This window comes from Notolepis coatsorum (assembly GCF_963971535.1).
Source record: "Notolepis coatsorum genome assembly, chromosome: 7".
Taxonomy (NCBI): domain Eukaryota; kingdom Metazoa; phylum Chordata; class Actinopteri; order Aulopiformes; family Paralepididae; genus Notolepis; species Notolepis coatsorum.
This window is the reverse complement of record NC_140171.1, coordinates 1,635,084-1,655,259: the sequence shown is the minus strand read 5'-3', so window position 1 is coordinate 1,655,259 and position 20,176 is coordinate 1,635,084. Positions and strand designations below refer to the sequence as shown.

Sequence of the window (20,176 nt, the reverse complement as noted above, 5' to 3'; positions counted from 1 at the left end):
AATTATATATATATATAATAATGTTATGCTCTACAGTGCGAGCATTTCACTCGTATTTGCCCCTAATAATATGTATATGTGCGAACCGGACAAATTATTTACTCGCAGTGTTGCGAGTGAAGATTACAAACAGCGGAGCTGTTAATAGTTCAGAAACTACAAGTCCCACATTCCACAAGGTGGATCTTGTGAACTCGAGACTGACTGATGAGTCAATATGGTAATTAGAGACACAGACCCATCGATACTAACCTGTATTACTATACAACCATGCTAAACACAGAAAAAAGGCATTTATAATGCATGTCCCCTTTATATCAACTTTCCAGCCCCCTGTCAACTGTCAACCTGAATTAACATTCAGTATTCAATATGGTCTGATATTAACATTCAGTATTCAATATTGTCTGATTCAATATTAACATTCAGTATTCAAGTAGAACAGCTAGCTAGCCGTTGTGGACACTCACCTTTCCACAGCAAAACGGTAGGCAAGGCACCTTGGTTGAAAAATGGAGGTTTCAATCTATGTTGTTTAGTCTATCTGTTCAGTCCTGTTCAGTCCTGTTTACAATGAGAACTTCTGAGAATTGTTGAATATATATAGATACACAAATGTTCTAGAATGTTCTATTATGACATGATACTGTGACATCACAAATGTTCTAGAATGTTCTATCGTACTGTGCCATCTCAAATGTTCTAGAATGTACTATTATGACATCGTACTGTGCCATCTCAAATGTTCTAGTATGTTTGATTATGACATCATACTGTGACATCACAAATGTTCTAGAATGTTCTATTATGACATCATACTGTGACATCACAAATGTTGTAGAATGTTCTATTATGACATTGTACTGTGCCATCACAAAATGTTCTCGAATGTACTATTATGACATCGTACTGTGACATCACAAATGTTCTAGAATGTACTATTATGACACCGTACTGTGCCATCACAAATGTTCTAGAATGGACTATTATGACATCATACTGTATGTTCTAGAATGTTCTATTATGACATCATACTGTCACATCACAAATGTTCTAGAATGTTCTATTATGACATCATACTGTGACCCACAAATGTTCTAGAATGTTCTATTATGCCATCATACTGTGACATCACAAATGTTCTAGAATGTGCTATTATGACATCATACTGTGACATCACAAATGTTCTAGAATGTTCTATGACATCATACTGTGACATCACAAATGTTCTAGAATGTTCTATTATGACATCATACTGTGACATCACAAATGTTCTTGAATGTCCTATTATGACACCATACTGTGACATCACAAATGTTCTAGAATGTTCTATTATGACAGCATACTGTGACATCACAACGGAACATGTATATAATATACATATATAATAATAATATGTATGGTAAGGCTGTCCCCGAAGCCTGTTTTTGGTATTCAAACTTCGTCCGGGTTCTTCGAACGAACGTTCGAACCTTCGTTTTTAATTAACAAATTAAAATTAAATTAAAATAATTTATTATTTTTTTTATTTTTTATTATATATCCTCAAACTAAATCCTCAATTTGAATAAAGTGATTCAAACTTCGTCAGGGTTTTCGAACGGACGTTCGAAATCTAATTTTTTTTATAATTTTTTTTTTTTTTTTTTTTTTTTATCCTCAAACTAAATCCTCAATTTGAATAAAGTGATTAATCTGATTAAATTAGTCTTTTTTCTTTTATTATTTTGTTAGTGATGTAATTAAAAATAACACTTGGAACAAAAGAAAACGATAATATACGATTGGTAAACACTCTGATTAACCAAAACACTTAAAAGAAAACTGGATGAATTATTATAATAATAATGTGGTTGGCACTTCTTTATCGTTGCTATTGTAGATAACTGTGGCAATTCTGGGAGTCCACATCACAGAGGACCTGACATGGTCAACACACATAGACATTGTGGTAAAAAAGGCAAAGCATCGCCTCTATCACCTGAGACAATTAAGGAAGATCAGAGTATCAGGGAAGATACTCCAGTCCTTCTATTCCGGGGCTGTGGAGAGTATTAAAACAAAATATATATATATATATATATATTTTTTAAACAACAGATGTATGTTTATTTTGCAGCAATTCTTTGTCGTTGCCGCCATCTTTAGTGTTACATCCCCTCACACTCCAGTTCTCAGGCTGCAGCTGGTTTGAAAGCGAAAGTAAACCGGCTTCTCTGCTGGCTGTGGCTCCAGGGGAGTTGAACAGTTCTGGCTCTGCTAGTTTCTTTTCTATCTTTTGGCGCTTTTTTGGTGGACAAACCACCGCACATGTGCACCATGACTTGTGACTGGAGTCTAGCTCTGCTAGCTCACATAGCCTACTGTGTACAGACGGTTTCAAACTGTATTTTACATTAGAAAGCAAAAAAATAATAATCTCAATTTGGTCAGTATTGTCATTTGGACAAGCAAAGCCATTACTTTAAGTTGCAGGCAAGAAAGACAAGTCTGTCCACTGTCTCTGGGTTTAACAAAAATAATCTATATCCCCCCCCGATATAGAGTATTAAAATATATTGCGATAATTATCGTTATCGTTATATCGCCCAGCCCTAACCACTTGAATGTGTAAACACCATGTCTTATGCCTCACCATAGTGTATACAATATGTATATATATATACCATCTTATATATCTTTACATATTGTTTTCAAAGGCATTTTTCTTTGGTCTCAAAAGGTGTTATATACACCGTGCAGCCTCCTCCATGCTGCATGTTACACCCTGTATTACTGTCACCCTACACCCTCAACTATATCCACCTATATCACATGTTAGTCTACACCCTCAACTATATCCACCTATATCACATGTTAGTCTACACCCTCAGCTATATCCACCTATATCACATGTTAGTCTACACCCTCAACTATATCCACCTATATCACATGTTAGTCTACACCCTCAACTATATCCACCTATATCACATGTTAGTCTACACCCTCAACTATATCCACCTATATCACATGTTAGTCTACACCCTCAACTATATCCACCTATATTACATGTTAGTCTACACCCTCAACTATATCCACCTATATCACATGTTAGTCTACACCCTCAGCTATATCCACCTATATCACATGTTAGTCTACACCCTCAACTATATCCACCTATATTACATGTTAGTCTACACCCTCAACTATATCCACCTATATCACATGTTATTCTACACCCTCAACTATATCCACCTATATCACATGTTAGTCTACACCCTCAACTATATCCACCTATATCACATGTTAGTCTACACTCAACTATATCCACCTATATCACATGTTAGTCTACACCCTCAACTATATCCACCTATATCACATGTTAGTCTACACCCTCAGCTATATCCACCTATATCACATGTTAGTCTACACCCTCAACTATATCCACCTATATCACATGTTAGTCTACACCCTCAACTATATCCATCTATATCACATGTTAGTCTACACCCTCAACTATATCCACCTATATCACATGTTAGTCTACACCCTCAACTATATCCACCTATATCACATGTTAGTCTACACCCTCAACTATATCCACCTATATCACATGTTAGTCTACACCCTCAACTATATCCATCTATATCACATGTTAGTCTACACCCTCAGCTATATCCACCTATATCACATGTTAGTCTACACCCTCAACTATATCCATCTATATCACATGTTAGTCTCTACACCCTCAACTATATCCACCTATATATCACATGTTAGTCTACACCCTCAACTATATCCACCTATATATCACATGTTAGTCTACACCCTCAACTATATCCATCTATATCACATGTTAGTCTACACCCTCAACTATATCCACCTATATCACATGTTAGTCTACACCCTCAGCTATATCCACCTATATCACATGTTAGTCTACACCCTCAACTATATCCACCTATATTACATGTTAGTCTACACCCTCAACTATATCCACCTATATTACATGTTAGTCTACACCCTCAGCTATATCCATCTAGTCTACACCCTCAGATATCCACCTATATCACATGTTAGTCTACACCCTCAACTATATCCACCTATATTACATGTTAGTCTACACCCTCAACTATATCCACCTATATTACATGTTAGTCTACACCCTCAGCTATATCCATCTAGTCTACACCCTCAGATATCCACCTATATCACATGTTAGTCTACACCCTCAGCTATATCCACCTATATCACATTCGAATCCACACGTATTGTCATTATACAGCACAAAGTACAAGCTTGGCATCCAACCAGAGTGCAAAAGGGCAATAGTAATATGCAATGTACAGGTGATTAAACTGGGTATAAAATATATAAATTAGTACTACTGGGTAATATAGTGCTAATCAGATGTATGTACAGAGTTGTTATAGTAATATAGTCATATTATTGTGATACAGTGTGATGTACAGTGATACAGGTATAAAAACACTATAGTAGTAATTCATACTGGCCAGCGGTATAACTAGTGTATAGGTAAGGGATATATACAGATATAGATATAGTATCTACATCTATTTTACTATGTAAAAAGGATTATATGCAGGTATGTACAGACAAATGTGAATATATATACAGTAAGTATCTATATATAGCTGATCGTGGATTTTAGGAGAATACAGCAGGGGACACACACGCCACTGTGGATTAATGGGGCTATCGTGGACAGGGTGAGCAGGGTGAGCAGTTTCAAGTACCTGGGAGTCCACATCACAGAGGACCTGACATGGTCAACACACATAGACACTGTGGTAAAAAAGGCAAAGCATAGCTTCTATCACCTGAGACAATTAAGGAAGATCAGAGTATCAGGGAAGATACTCCAGTCCTTCTATTCCGGGGCTGTAGAGACTAGAGAGCATCCTGACTGGGAACATCACAAATGTTCTAGAATGTTCTATTATGACATCATACTGTGACATCACAAATGTTGTAGAATGTTCTATTATGACATTGTACTGTGCCATCACAAAATGTTCTCGAATGTACTATTATGACATCGTACTGTGACATCACAAATGTTCTAGAATGTACTATTATGACACCGTACTGTGCCATCACAAATGTTCTAGAATGGACTATTATGACATCATACTGTATGTTCTAGAATGTTCTATTATGACATCATACTGTCACATCACAAATGTTCTAGAATGTTCTATTATGACATCATACTGTGAACCACAAATGTTCTAGAATGTTCTATTATGCCATCATACTGTGACATCACAAATGTTCTAGAATGTGCTATTATGACATCATACTGTGACATCACAAATGTTCTAGAATGTACTATGACATCATACTGTGACATCACAAATGTTCTAGAATGTTCTATTATGACATCATACTGTGACATCACAAATGTTCTTGAATGTCCTATTATGACACCATACTGTGACATCACAAATGTTCTAGAATGTTCTATTATGACAGCATACTGTGACATCACAACGGAACATGTATATAATATACATATATAATAATAATATGTATGGTAAGGCTGTCCCCGAAGCCTGTTTTTGGTATTCAAACTTCGTCCGGGTTCTTCGAACGAACGTTCGAACCTTCGTTTTTAATTAACAAATTAAAATTAAATTAAAATAATTTATAATTTTTTTTATTTTTTATTATATATCCTCAAACTAAATCCTCAATTTGAATAAAGTGATTCAAACTTCGTCAGGGTTTTCGAACGGACTTTCGAAATCTAATTTATTTTATAAATTCTTTTTTTTTATTAAATTTTTTTTATCCTCAAACTAAATCCTCAATTTGAATAAAGTGATTAATCTGATTAAATTAGTCTTTTTTCTTTTATTATTTTGTTAGTGATGTAATTAAAAATAACACTTGGAACAAAAGAAAACGATAATATACGATTGGTAAACACTCTGATTAACCAAAACACTTAAAAGAAAACTGGATGAATTATTATAATAATAATGTGGTTGGCACTTCTTTATCGTTGCTATTGTAGATAACTGTGGCAATTCTGGGAGTCCACATCACAGAGGACCTGACATGGTCAACACACATAGACACTGTGGTAAAAAAGGCAATTAAAGCATCGCCTCTATCACCTGAGACAATTAAGGAAGGTCAGAGTATCAGGGAAGATACTCCAGTCCTTCTATTCCGGGGCTGTGGAGAGTATTAAAACAAAATATATATATATATATATATATATATATATATTTTTTTTTTTTTTTTTTTTTTAAACAACAGATGTATGTTTATTTTGCAGCAATTCTTTGTCGTTGCCGCCATCTTTAGTGTTACATGACAATATTGTCACAAGGAAAGATGAAATTACCTACCTGGGTTCCATCCTAGAGGCTAATCTCTCCTGTGACAAAATGGCATCCAATGTAATAAAAAAAGTCAACCAACGAACTCGATTCTTGTACCGGATCTCCTCTCTGGTAAACAAGAATACCCTGAAGACTCTGGCAGGAGCACTCATTCAGGGGTACTACGACTATGCTTGCACCTCATGGTACCAAAGCACCTCAAAGGCGCTAAAAACAAAATTACAAACATCTCAAAACAAACTGGTCAGACTACTGCTTGACCTGACTCCTAGAACCCACCTCACCCCTGCCCACTTTGACAACCTAGGATGGCTTAGAGTAGATGACAGAGTACAGCAACTTGCAATGGGCCTGGTCTACAAGATACACTACACGACCAAGGTACCCATGTACATGGCAAAATACTTCCCAAAGGTCAGTGAATACCACGATCACAACACCAGAGGGAGCTCCACAAATCATGTTAAACCCAGATTCGGCTCAAATAAGGGACTAAACACGTTTCGCAATTATGCCACATCAATGTGGAACGCCCTACCCAAAGCTGTAAAGGAATGTGGATCACTACCCACTTTCAAAACCTCTCTCAAGAGACACCTACGGGAGACTGCAATTCAACACTGGCCCCTGTAAATATCCTAACCCAACCCCCTCCAATGTACAGTCATTTACCTAGTATGGTTGCCAATAGTCCAATGTACAATTTTGTTTGTTTGTACAGAGTCTCCCCCCCCTCAATGTACAGTTTTGCTTGCTTATACAGTGTGCCCCCCCCCCCCCCAACCACCTCCAATGTAAATTACCCAGTATGGTTGTCAATATCCCAGTGTACCCAACCCCCCCCACCCAACCTCCTCCAATGTACAGTTTCTACGTCAAATGTATATACTCCCTTTTCTTGACTCCTTCTGTATCACAAACAGTACTGTATTTGCAAATCTGGTATGTCATAAATGTATAGATGTAGCAGTACTGACTATCTGTATGTCATGTATGTCATATATGTCCTGATGAATTGAAAATGGGGGACCCTGGTGGAAACAAGACGAAAGTCTTTCTCTGGTCTGCATCCCCTTAACAATTGTGTGTATTGAGCTGTACTGTATTGTACCCATTCTGCAATCTGTTAATAAAGTTTTCAATCAATCAATCAAAACATCCTCTCACACTCCAGTTCTCAGGCTGCAGCTGGTTTGAAAGCGAAAGTAAACCGGCTTCTCTGCTGGCTGTGGCTCCAAGGGAGTTGAACAGTTCTGGCTCTGCTCGTTTCTTTTCTATCTTTTGGCGCTTTTTTGGTGGACAAACCACCGCACATGTGCACCGTGACTCGTGACTGGAGTCTAGCTCTGCTAGCTCACATAGCCTACTGTGTACAGACGGTTTCAAACTGTATTTTACATTAGAAAGCAAACAAAATAATAATCTCAATTTGGTCAGTATTGTCATTTGGACAAGCAAAGCCATTACTTTAAGTTGCAGGCAAGAAAGACAAGTCTGTCCACTGTCTCTGGGTTTAACAAAAATAATCTATATCCCCCCCCCCCCCCCCCCCGATATTGATTATTAAAATATATTGCGATAATTATCGTTATCGTTATATCGCCCAGCCCTAACCACTTGAATGTGTAAACACCATGTCTTATGCCTCACCATAGTGTATACAATATGTATATATATATACCATCTTATATATCTTTACATATTGTTTTCAAAGGCATTTTTCTTTGGTCTCAAAAGGTGTTATATACACCGTGCGGTGCGGCCTCCATGCTGCATGTTACACCCTGTATTACTGTCACCCTACACCCTCAACTATATCCACCTATATCACATGTTAGTCTACTCTACACCCTCAGCTATATCCACCTATATCACATGTTAGTCTACTCTACACCCTCAGCTATATCCACCTATATCACATGTTAGTCTACACCCTCAGCTATATCCACCTATATCACATGTTAGTCTCAACTATTAACCTATATCACATGTTAGTCTACACCCTCAGCTATCCACCTATATTACATTCGAATCCACACGTATTGTCATTATACAGCACAAAGGACACGCTTGGCATCCAACCAGAGTGCAAAAGGGCAATAGTAATATACAATGTACAGGTGATTAAACTGGGTATAAAATATAAAAATTAGTACTACTGGGTAATATAGTGCTAATCAGATGTATGTACAGAGTTGTTATAGTAATATAGTCATATTATTGTGATACAGTGTGATGTACAGTGATACAGGTATAAAAACACTATAGTAGTAATTCATAGGCACAGTAGTAAAGAAGGCGAAACAGCGTCTCTACCACCTGAGACAGTTAAGGAAGTTCAGAGTATCGGGGAAGATACTCCAGTCCTTCTACTCAGGAGCTGTAGAGAGCATCCTGACCGGAAACATCACTGCCTGGTATGGAAACAGCACGGCACAGGACAAGAAGGCCCTACAGAAAGTGGTGCGCTCAGCCGAGCGTACCACGGGTATTGCACTACCCCCCCTGCAGGTTCTATACAACAAGAGGTGCAAATCCAGAGCCTGCAGGATAATGAAAGACCCTCACCACCCCAATAACAGCCTGTTTCAGCTGCTGAGGTCAGGCAGACGCCTGCAAATCTCAGCTACTAGGACAGAGCGGTTTAGGCTCAGCTTCTTCCCCCAGGCCATCAGAGCCATGAACAATGTACATTGAGTGCTCAGAACATTGAACTGTCCACACACAAGCACACATGAACACACACACGACACGCACACTGTGCACGCTCACACACGAGCAGCCACTTAACACTTTAACATGAGCGGGCACACACTCATGTCGCACACACGCACACTTATGGCCAAAGGAAAGGTCACTTTAAATTAGAATAACAGGAACAGTGTATTGCACTACCAAAGCTAACTAGCATGTCACACATGCGCTGTAAATAACTATGTACAGATACCGAGATGTCACTCCATGTTACCTGCTATCTGTTACTGCACAATGTTGTTTCTTCTTTTGATTCTATTATATGTACCACTGTATTGCACATCGTTGCGGGCAAGACCACCCGCATTTCATTGTATACCTGTATGCCGTGACAATTAAAACTCTTGACTTGACTTGACTTGACATACTGGCCAGCGGTATAACTATGTATAGGTAAGGGATATATACAGATATAGATATAGTATCTACATCTATTTTACTATGTAAAAAGGATTATATGCAGGTATGTACAGACAAATGTGAATATATATATACAGTAAGTATCTATATATAGCTGATTGTGGATTTTAGGAGAATACAGCAGGGGACACACACGCCACTGTGGATTAATGGGGCTATCGTGGACAGGGTGAGCAGGGTGAGCAGTTTCAAGTACCTGGGAGTCCACATCACAGAGGACCTGACATGGTCAACACACATAGACACTGTGGTAAAAAAGGCAAAGCATAGCTTCTATCACCTGAGACAATTAAGGAAGATCAGAGTATCAGGGAAGATACTCCAGTCCTTCTATTCCGGGGCTGTAGAGACTAGAGAGCATCCTGACTGGGAACATCACTGCCTGGTTTGGCAACTGCATGGCCCAGAACAACGTGGAACGCCCTACCCACAGCTGTGTGTGAATGTGAATCCCTACCCTCCTTCAAAACCGCACTCAAAGAGCACCTACGGGAGGCTGCAATTCGAAACTGGCCCCCGTAAATGTCCGAACTCCACCACCACCCACCCGGCCACCCACCCACCCACCCCCTCCTAATGTACAGTTTCCTCCCCCTCGTATGTATATATTTTCTGTTAGGATCTCTGTTTAACAGTACTGTATATCTTGTATGTCACAAATGTAACAGTACTGTATATCTTGTATGTCACAAATGTAACAGTATAGGCCTACTATGTATATCTCTGTATGTCATGTATGTCATAAATGTCATGATATATATCTGTATGTTTTGTATGTCATAAATGTCATCATGATGAATTGAAAATGGAGGAGCCTGATGTAAACCAGATGAAAGTCTTTGCAGTCTGGTCTGTGAGCTGTACTGTATATTGTACCCATTCTGCAATCTGTTAATAAAGTTTTCAATCAATCAATCAATCAATAAATGAATCAATAATATATTATTAATATTACAGCACTCAAGCACAAGTCAAGTTTCAAGTTTCACGTTTTGTTTTATTCGCCACATCATATAATGTACACATTACAGTGAAATACTTGGTTCTATACGAGCCCCCTGAGATTGTGCGTCATCCGGTAAACCTTTAAAATATACAATATACAAACTAAAGTACAACGTGAAGTACAAAATGCAAACAATAAAGTACAAATGCAAGCTTTTTAAAATGCAAAAAAATGCAAGAATGAGGTATAGGGATGTCGTGTAATAAATACAAATACAAATATGGTGTATAGTGTTTAAAGTATATTATTATTATTATTTATATTATTATTATTATTATTATTATTATTATTATTATTATTATTATTATTATTATTATTATTATTATTATTATTATTATTATTATTATTATTGTTATTATTATTATTATTATTATTATTATTATTATTATTATTATTATTATTATTATTATTATTGTTGTTGTTTGTGTTCTCCTCGTTGTGGAAGGAATACTCATCATCCCCCGTGTGAGTGTTGTCTTTCTAGAACAGAGTAGTGTAGGTGGCGACCGACAAACAGAACCGCTGAGCTGGTGTTTTCCTCTCCGCGGGGGGGGACCGGCTGACCGGCACACAAAGGCCCCCCCCCCGGTGCGCTGACACCCCGACACACCCGGCGGGGAGGCAGGTCAGGGCCCCGTTCCATGTACGTGGTTCAACTAAGTCGATCAACATGTCCATTATCCAGCTTCAGTTAACCCGATGTTCAAAGCCGGGATTTTCCTGTTTCACAAAGCAGGATTCAGTCTCGTTAACTCAAGCCAGACTTGAGAGTCAGGCTCAAGTCAGGCTAGATGCGCGCTCCCGTTTTAGGTGGAAAGCCAGCACGTATCGATGGCAGAGACCCTGATTCTCAACGGCATTGATTGATTAATTGATTTAAGACTTTATTGACAGATTGCAATAGGCTCAATCGCCTCGCCGACAAGTTAAATGCGTTATCTATAGGCTAATTCTAAGTCCCTCATTACCTCAATCAATCAGATTATATTTCTTTAAACTTGCCTGCTGGATTGAATAATCAAATGAGATCTTGCTAGCGAAAATAACTAGTTAACTGTTATACAGAATTACGAGACGGCTTTCTTGCCCATTGATTGATGTATAGTCAATGTTTAACTTATCTCCTATGTGGTCCAACGGGTTGTTCTTTTGACTTCCACACGGACGACCGGGGTTCAATACCCGCCTAGTCTTTTCCTTCTTTTTGCAATATAGGAATAATTCAATTTGGTGCACGTTGAGAGCTATATAAAGAATGACATCCTCAATGCATGTAGATTTATAACATTTTAACTTAAAACCAGGCTACTTTGGCGTATAATCATTAATATTATATTCAAAAAAATCATATTGGAAACACGGGGATTTGAACCCGGATCGCTAGGTTGGGAGACATGAGCGCTACCGCTGGGCCACTGTGCCAGATGGGATAGATTCATTGTTTATACATTAATGAACGAGAGACCCGTGTTTAGAATATCCCTTATTTTGAATGAAGTTTTATTTCTTCATCCTCATTCATTCATGTGACGTCAACGGCTCATTCAATTTCTCAAATCCGTCAAACAGCGCATCTCATCAGACATCTTAATCCCAGTTACAATTAAAATAACCACATCATGTGTACGTCGCACGAGCGAGCGCCACCGTCGCCACGGTATATATAACGTGCATTATTTAGGACAAAGTGAATTTAATATCAGCATTTTGGGTCTATTTTACATTTCAAAAGCCCCCTCTGGAAGAATGGAGCACAAAAACGTAATTCAGAATGGTATAATGCAGATCGTAGACTGTGGGAATAGTTTCAGGAAACGGGCTGTCACTTCTTTGCGGGGGCGTGGCGATAGTTCAGGCTAACTTGAACTTGAACTCTGCTTTCGACCAGGCTCAAACTTTTGGATATGTTGTCATGGTGATTTGGAAAATCCAGGTACATGAAATCGGAAAGTCAGGCTAACCGAGTTAGCCGGATAACTTTATCCGGCTAACTCGATTATCCCGGTACATGGAACGGGGCCCAGGTCAGTCAGCGGCGGGCGCTCGGTGGAGAAGAAGCGAGTTTTTTTTATACCCAAACGGCGACGGCACCCACCAGACCATGGGTGTTTGATGGCCGCGGGGGGTCAGAATTTTCGAATCCGTCACCATTGTTGTGCTGCCAAGTGTCCATATCAAATTATAATAGCTCCGGCTTCACATGAGGGCTATCAAATCCCTACATCCAAAGGCTCACAAAAGAGTGCAAAGAAATGCACGACTCTGAAGATCTCGAGGTCCATCAGGTAACACAATCCAGAACTGTTATCGTCGTCACGGTTGTCTTTTGTTTCATCCTATTATTGCTATCGTTTCTAAAAAAGCTTTTTTGTTTTTATCATCTCGACATTCACCTATTTATTTGACTCACTGTGGCATTTACATAACGTTTTCACACGTGTGTATTTATATAATATTGTCCATTGTTTTCTTCCAACATTCCTGTAATGTCTACTTATGTTACACCCTAATGTGAAAAACTGTGATTTTATACGTCTGCACTTTATGTGCTCATTTTATGCCTCGTCTTTTTTTCTGTTGTGAAGCCCTTTGAGCTGCAGTTTCTGTATGAAAGGTGCGATACAAAATAAAGTTTATTATTCTTATTATTACTACTTTGTGTGTTTTGTCGTCCAGGAGGAGGGGCGTGGCAGGACCAGGGACCAGGTGGACGGCACGGGGATGAGCGTCGGGAAGAAGAAAGGCGTGAGGGTGACCGGAAAGTGCATCTCCTCCTCCTCCTCCTCCTCCGCGGACCGCGACCGAGGGGGGCCGTCCATCATCCACTCCTCCTACGCCGGCCACCCCAGGTCCCCGGACAACAACCCCACCACCATGATCACCATCATCGGCCCTCCGTCTCACAGGCCCTCGGTGTCCCCCGAGAGGGCCCCCCCCGCCGGCGGGGAGCCCCCCGCGGCCAGCAGCCGGGAGGAGTGGATCAGGGCAGGGGACTGCTCCTCTCCGCCGGCCAGGGCGCCCCCCTCCGTCTCCAAGCAGACCATGGCGGAGCTCAAGAGCATCTTGAGGGACAGCGCCGTGCTGGGGTCCCGGGGGCCGGGGGGGGGGAGGGACCGGGGGGACGCTGAAGGCCGCCCGGGGAGTCCGTACACGTACCTGCACGCCGGGGCCGATCAGGGGCCGCGGCAGCAGGACGACGACGGAATGAGCCCGCCGCGCACGTCTTTCACCACCTTCAAACCCCATCATCATCACGCCGGCGACGGCTCTAGAAGGGGGGGGGGTCCCCGGGGGTCCAGAGAGAGCGGCTCTATTCAACAGCTGGCCCCCGGCATGGATTCGTCTAGCTCATTCAGGTCACACGCGCAGCGGTGCGCAGATAATAGACAATCCGGATCTCGGTCGGCCCCCACATATGACGGCAGTGTCGACTCGTGGGGAGAGAGCTATTCTTCTCAAACAGGTTAGTGGATACAGCCGATGGGCTTTAAACCAACAGGTTAAACAACCTCCAACTGTTGGTGTGTTTTATTGACCTGACCTGGATATTTTAGTGGGCGTTTGCTTCAGGGGCCAGAATAGTAATGATTGTGTACCAATGAGCTAATGAGGAACTATGTTGACTTCTTCTTCTTCTTCTTCTTCTTCTTTCTGCAATGATCACTTACTCAAGTCTCAGACCTGATGTCTCAAGAGCAGGGGAGTCCTTCCAGAATGGTGTTCCTAATGTCACGTTCAGTAAAGAACTATTATAACTTAATCTTCCTAATGTCACGTTCAGTAAAGAACTATTATAACTTAATCTTCCTAATGTCACGTTCAGTAAAGAACTATTATAACTTAATCTTCCTAATGTCACGTTCAGTAAAGAACTATTATAACTTAATCTTCCTAATGACACATTCAGTAAAGAACTATTATAACTTAATCTTCCTAATGACACATTCAGTAAAGAACTATTATAACTTAATCTTCCTAATGACACATTCAGTAAAGAACTATTATAACTTAATCTTCCTAATGACACATTCAGTAAAGAACTATTATAACTACTTATCTTCCTAATGACACATTCAGTAAAGAATTATAACTATTATAACTACTTATCTTCCTAATGACACGTTCAGTATAGAATTATAACTAATATAACTACTTATCTTCCTAATGACACGTTCAGTATAGAATTATAACTATTATAACTACTTATCTTCATAATGACACATTCAGTATAGAATTATAACTAATATAACTACTTATCTTCATAATGACACGTTCAGTAAAGAATTATAACTAATATAACTACTTATCTTCATAATGACAAGTTCAGTAAAGAATTATAACTAATATAACTTATCTTCCTAATGACACATTCCGTATAGAAGAATTATAACTATTATAATTATCTTCATAATGACACATTCAGTATAGAACTGAACTTTACCTCCAATTCTAAAAGATAACCGTTAAATATTTGTCCCTCGTTGGTTGCTACTGTAGCCGGTACGTCATTATTTATTTAAACGTTACCGTTATTCCTTATAGCCTGGGTTTAAATGAACAATTTGAAAAACCCAACTATGCATTTTTACAAACAGGGTCATTTCATAATATAGCTTGGGGATACATGTAAACAAACAGTTTAACCGTCAAATAAATATATTTATTTTACACCCCATGTTCTAACAGTGGAGTATATGTAATCTAACCCTAACTAACCTTACTGTCATGCACCTAATAAACTAACCTACACTGTAGCACGCAACACTTTGATGAACATTGTTACTCAGCTGATAGAGTTGTGCCCTTCCTGATGACTTGTCGTACAGAACTTGTAAGTCGCTTTGGATAAAAGCGTCAGCTAAATGACTAAATGTAAATGTCCATCCTAGTTCTAACAGTGTAGTATATGTACATCCTAGTTCTAACAGTGTAGTATATGTACATCCTATAGTTCTAACAGTGTAGTATATGTACATCTTAGTTCTAACAGTGTAGTATATGTACATCCTAGTTCTAACAGTGTAGTATATGTACATATCCTAGTTCTAACAGTGTAGTATATGTACATCCTAGTTCTAACAGTGTAGTATATGTATATATCCTAGTTCTAACAGTGTAGTATATGTACATCCTAGTTCTAACAGTGTAGTATATGTATATATCCTAGTTCTAACAGTGTAGTATATGTATATATCCTAGTTCTAACAGTGTAGTATATGTACATCCTAGTTCTAACAGTGTAGTATATGTACATCCTAGTTCTAACAGTGTAGTATATGTATATATCCTAGTTCTAACAGTGTAGTATATGTACATCCTAGTTCTAACAGTGTAGTATTATGTATATTATATACCCTAGTTCTAACAGTGTAGTATATGTATATATCCTAGTTCTAACAGTGTAGTATATGTACATCCTAGTTCTAACAGTGTAGTATATGTACATCCTAGTTCTAACAGTGTAGTATATGTATAGTTCTAACAGTGTAGTACATATATATACCTTAGTTCTAACAGTGTAGTATTATGTATATACCCTAGTTCTAACAGTGTAGTATATGTACATCCTAGTTCTAACAGTGTAGTATATGTACATCCTAGTTCTAACAGTGTAGTATATGTACATCCTAGTTCTAACAGTGTAGTATATGTATATATCCTAGTTCTAACAGTGTAGTATATGTATATACCCTAGTTCTAACAGTGTAGTATATGTATATACCCTAGTTCTAACAGTGTAGTATATGTACATCCTAGTTCTAACAGTGTAGTATATGTACATCCTAGTTCTAACAGTGTAGTATATGTATACCCTAGTTCTAACAGTGTAGTATATATATATATCCTAGTTCTAACAGTGTAGTATATGTATACCCTAGTTCTAACAGTGTAGTATATATATATCCTAGTTCTAACAGTGTAGTATATGTATACCCTAGTTCTAACAGTGTAGTATATGTATACCCTAGTTCTAACAGTGTAGTATATGTATATACCCTAGTTCTAACAGTGTAGTATATATATATCCTAGTTCTAACAGTGTAGTATATATATATCCTAGTTCTAACAGTGTAGTATATGTATACCCTAGTTCTAACAGTGTAGTATATGTACATCCTAGTTCTAACAGTGTAATATATGTATATACCCTAGTTCTAACAGTGTAGTATATGTACATCCTAGTTCTAACAGTGTAGTATATGTATACTGTAACTGAGGGGTACAATTCCCTGACTGTATTACTAGATATGATACTTACTACCACTACCTTTGTACTTAATATTCGGCCACCCAGTACACGGCATAAATATATTATCATAAACACTCTCACGTAGATGAAACGGATCCAACACAAATGTACGAAGTCGAAGTATGCGTTTATTACTACACAGCAATGGTGTGTAGAGCAAGCACTTAATCACTTAATTACATTTATGAATTGAAATAGTATGCACTTTTATGGCAAAGAGTATTCGTCGGTATATCAATAGAGAATGTCCAATCTCTGATGGCGCAGGTGGTAAATATACGACCTGGAATAGTTAAGGAATAACAGCAATGATACTTCAATGATTATATACTAGATACACTAAGGGGGGGTTAATCCGGTCGCTTGTAAGCCGACAGGAGTAGGAGGGGGGGGGGGGGGGGGTATAATCCGGCTGCCTCGTCCGGCCAAGGGTATCCCAGGTGAACCCACTGTAGTGCCGTTCAATGCGCCGGCGATCCTTGGACCACAGATGAAAGCAGGTGGACTCTTTGTGGGCCGGCTCTCTCCGGTCCACGGGGGAGAGACGTGAAGCGACCTCGTCTTGCAGAGCGTCTCCTCACCTTGCGTCCTCTCCAGGGGGGGGGGTTCCAACACACGGCAGTGTCGGGGGTCTTTATCCATGGAATAATCAAAGTATACAAAGCATAATCCGTGCCTGGGAAGGCGGGTTGTCGTCGGTAGAATAATCCGGTATACAGGTCCACTCGCTCGTCGGCTCTGGGGCTCCTCGGGTGCAGCTTCACATGGGGTCAACCACCCTGGGTAAGCAGCCAGTTCTCTGCCCGAAACGATGGGGTACTGACTACGGTAGTATTCTCACCGCACGAAGCACTATATATTAACAGACTATTATTAGCTTAATAGACTACGTCCAACTCGACGATATAGTGCTAAATATGACTATTCAAATATTAATATACACGATGTCTCAATACCGATGGTAGGCGAACTTGGCCTTACTCCCACACGTGGCGTGGCGGGGAGGCTTTACGTCTGTGACTCTATTGGAGGGTAAGAAACTGGACTGAAAAGGAAGTCCTACTTTAGTAGCGCAGTATATATACGCACTATGAACAAATAGTCCCATTAGTGGTGCGGTAGCCAGATTCCTACGCGGAACTAGGACTTGTTCGTACATGTGGAGCGGTACGTTTGAACTGGGTCTGAGGGGTATGGCAGCCTGGCACCAAGGTCTCGACCAATAGTAGAATGGAGACTATTATGGGATGTTCAGTAGGCTAGAATGGATATTCAATGCATATTGTACAAGGAATATACAAAGGATATCAGGGAATATTAGAGAATATACAAATACAATTAAATATATATATATAAATAAATATATATATTCGGTTTAATCTGGCCCTTCACAACAGCCACCCCCTGAATAGGTCCCAGACCTAATCAGTTAAACAGAGACAGATTAATCGCGTTGTCTATTTACATATAAGGGTTTGCTGTAGGGGTCAGTCAACTTCACAAAGTCATAGGGTTGTAGGGTCATGGTCATCATCGATTGTGTCTGGGAGTCGAGGCAGTTCTATGAGCCTCGCCACGGGACGGGTGTAAGTGCGACCCTGGACGAGCACTTCAGCTGCTCGGACCTTGCCGTCGGCACCGGTGATCACTTTGCTTACGCGGCCGGCCGGCCACATAGCTCTGGGCAGTGATTGATCAATAATCATGACGACTGTTCCTTCTGTCAAATTGTCTCTCTCCTTTACCCACTTCTGGCGGGTCTGTAGAGACGGTAGGTAGTGCAGTAGGAAACTGTTCCAAAACTTGTCGGCTAATACTTGGCTGTACCTCCACATTCGTCGGCCGTTTGCTTCTTCAGGCCGGTACATTGTCTGGGGTAATGCAGGATCTAGCCGCCCCATCAGGAGTGCGTTGGGGGTAACTGGGTCGACATCCGCCACATCACCGGAGACATATCCGAGGGGCTTCGAGTTAAGTACTCCCTCAATCTCTGTGAGGACTGTCATTAGGACTTCTTCCGCCACAGTCTGGGCCCCAAGTACTGCGTACAGGGCTGTCTTTATGGAGCGCACTTCTCGTTCCCAAGTGCCACCGAAGTGGGGTGCGTTTGGGGGGTTGAATTGGAAATCAACCTGTGCTGGAGCGAGGTGGGTCTTAAGTTCTGGGCCCATAGCTTGGAAGCTCTCTCTCAGCTCTCTTTCGCCGCCTTTGAAGTTTGTCCCATGATCGGACAATAGGGTAGACGGTCTTCCTTTCCGTGATGTGAATCTTCGGAAGGCCATAAGGAATGAGTCTGTGCTCATGGTCGGGAGAATCTCGATGTGTATCGCTCTGGTGGTCATGCATTTGAATACAATACCCCACCGCTTCTCGGTTCCTCTTCCTTTCTTTATGTGCAGCGGGCCAAAGCAGTCCATACCCGTTGAGTGGGATGGCTTGTCACCGATTCGGAGGCGACATGGAGGAAGGTCAGCCATCCTTGGTATGCTGGGCTGCGCGCGCCACTTGCGGCAGTCTAGACATGTTCGCTGGAAGCGTCGTACCGCCTCTCTTCCTTGTAGGATCCAGTAACGACGTCTGATTTCCGCGAATACTCTTTCTGCTCCTGCGTGATGTACATCCTCATCGTATTTCTTTATAATCAGCTCTGTGACCTTGTGTCGGCTGTTCAATACGATCGGGTATTTAATGTCATCCGGTAGATTGGGGGCTCTGCGTAGGCGACCACCCACTCTGATGAGGGTATGAGCGTCGCTCTCGGGGGCCAGATGAATTAATCTGCTGTCGGATGGGACGGGCTTTCCTCCCTGTAGACAGGCCAATTCATCGGGGAACGAGTCTCTCTGGGCTCGCTGCAGTAGAAGCAATTCTGCTTCCTCGTAGTTAGCTGCTGACATATCAGCGGGGGACTTGCACTCCGGGTGGTACCGCAGGAATGTTCTTTGTTGTGCACTCTCTATGGACGTGCAATCGTCTATGTTAGGGTCGGTGGAGGCTACGGTGCTCAATCCACAGAACACAGACTTCTTATTTTCCACCTCCTCTGGACTTGCTTCCCTCGGGATAGGCATGGGCCACTGTCCTTCCGGGAGTCTTAGGAATGCGGGGCCGTCACTGTAGACATTGCGACGGGTGAGGTCATCCAGGGGCATCCCCCGGGTGATGACGTCAGCTGGGTTCTGTTTTGTATCAACGTAGCGCCACTCTGTTTCTCCGGTTAACTCTTCGGTTAAGTCTTGAATCTCGGTGACTCTGACTCCCACGAAGACTTTGTACTTGCATGAGTCCGATTTGATCCAGGCGAGTACCGTCGTGGAATCTGACCACAGGATTGTTCTAGACACCGGTATGGTGAGCTCACGTTGGATGAGCGTGGCTAGGTGCGCTCCGGCT

At 40.6% G+C, this 20,176-nt stretch overlaps 1 protein-coding gene across 1 annotated transcript in view; it reads left to right on the top strand.

Annotated features, from left to right (window-relative positions):
- The first annotated feature begins 12,428 nt into the window (after positions 1-12,428).
- The window catches only part of lgsn (lengsin, lens protein with glutamine synthetase domain), a 35,564-nt gene continuing 27,816 nt past the window's right edge, over positions 12,429-20,176 (top strand). Inside the window, exons 1-2 of the mRNA XM_084319443.1 lie at positions 12,429-12,818; positions 13,210-13,996. Coding sequence (XP_084175569.1) covers positions 12,786-12,818; positions 13,210-13,996 — 820 coding nt within the window. The 5' untranslated portion in view covers positions 12,429-12,785. The remainder of the gene's footprint in view (positions 12,819-13,209; positions 13,997-20,176) is intronic.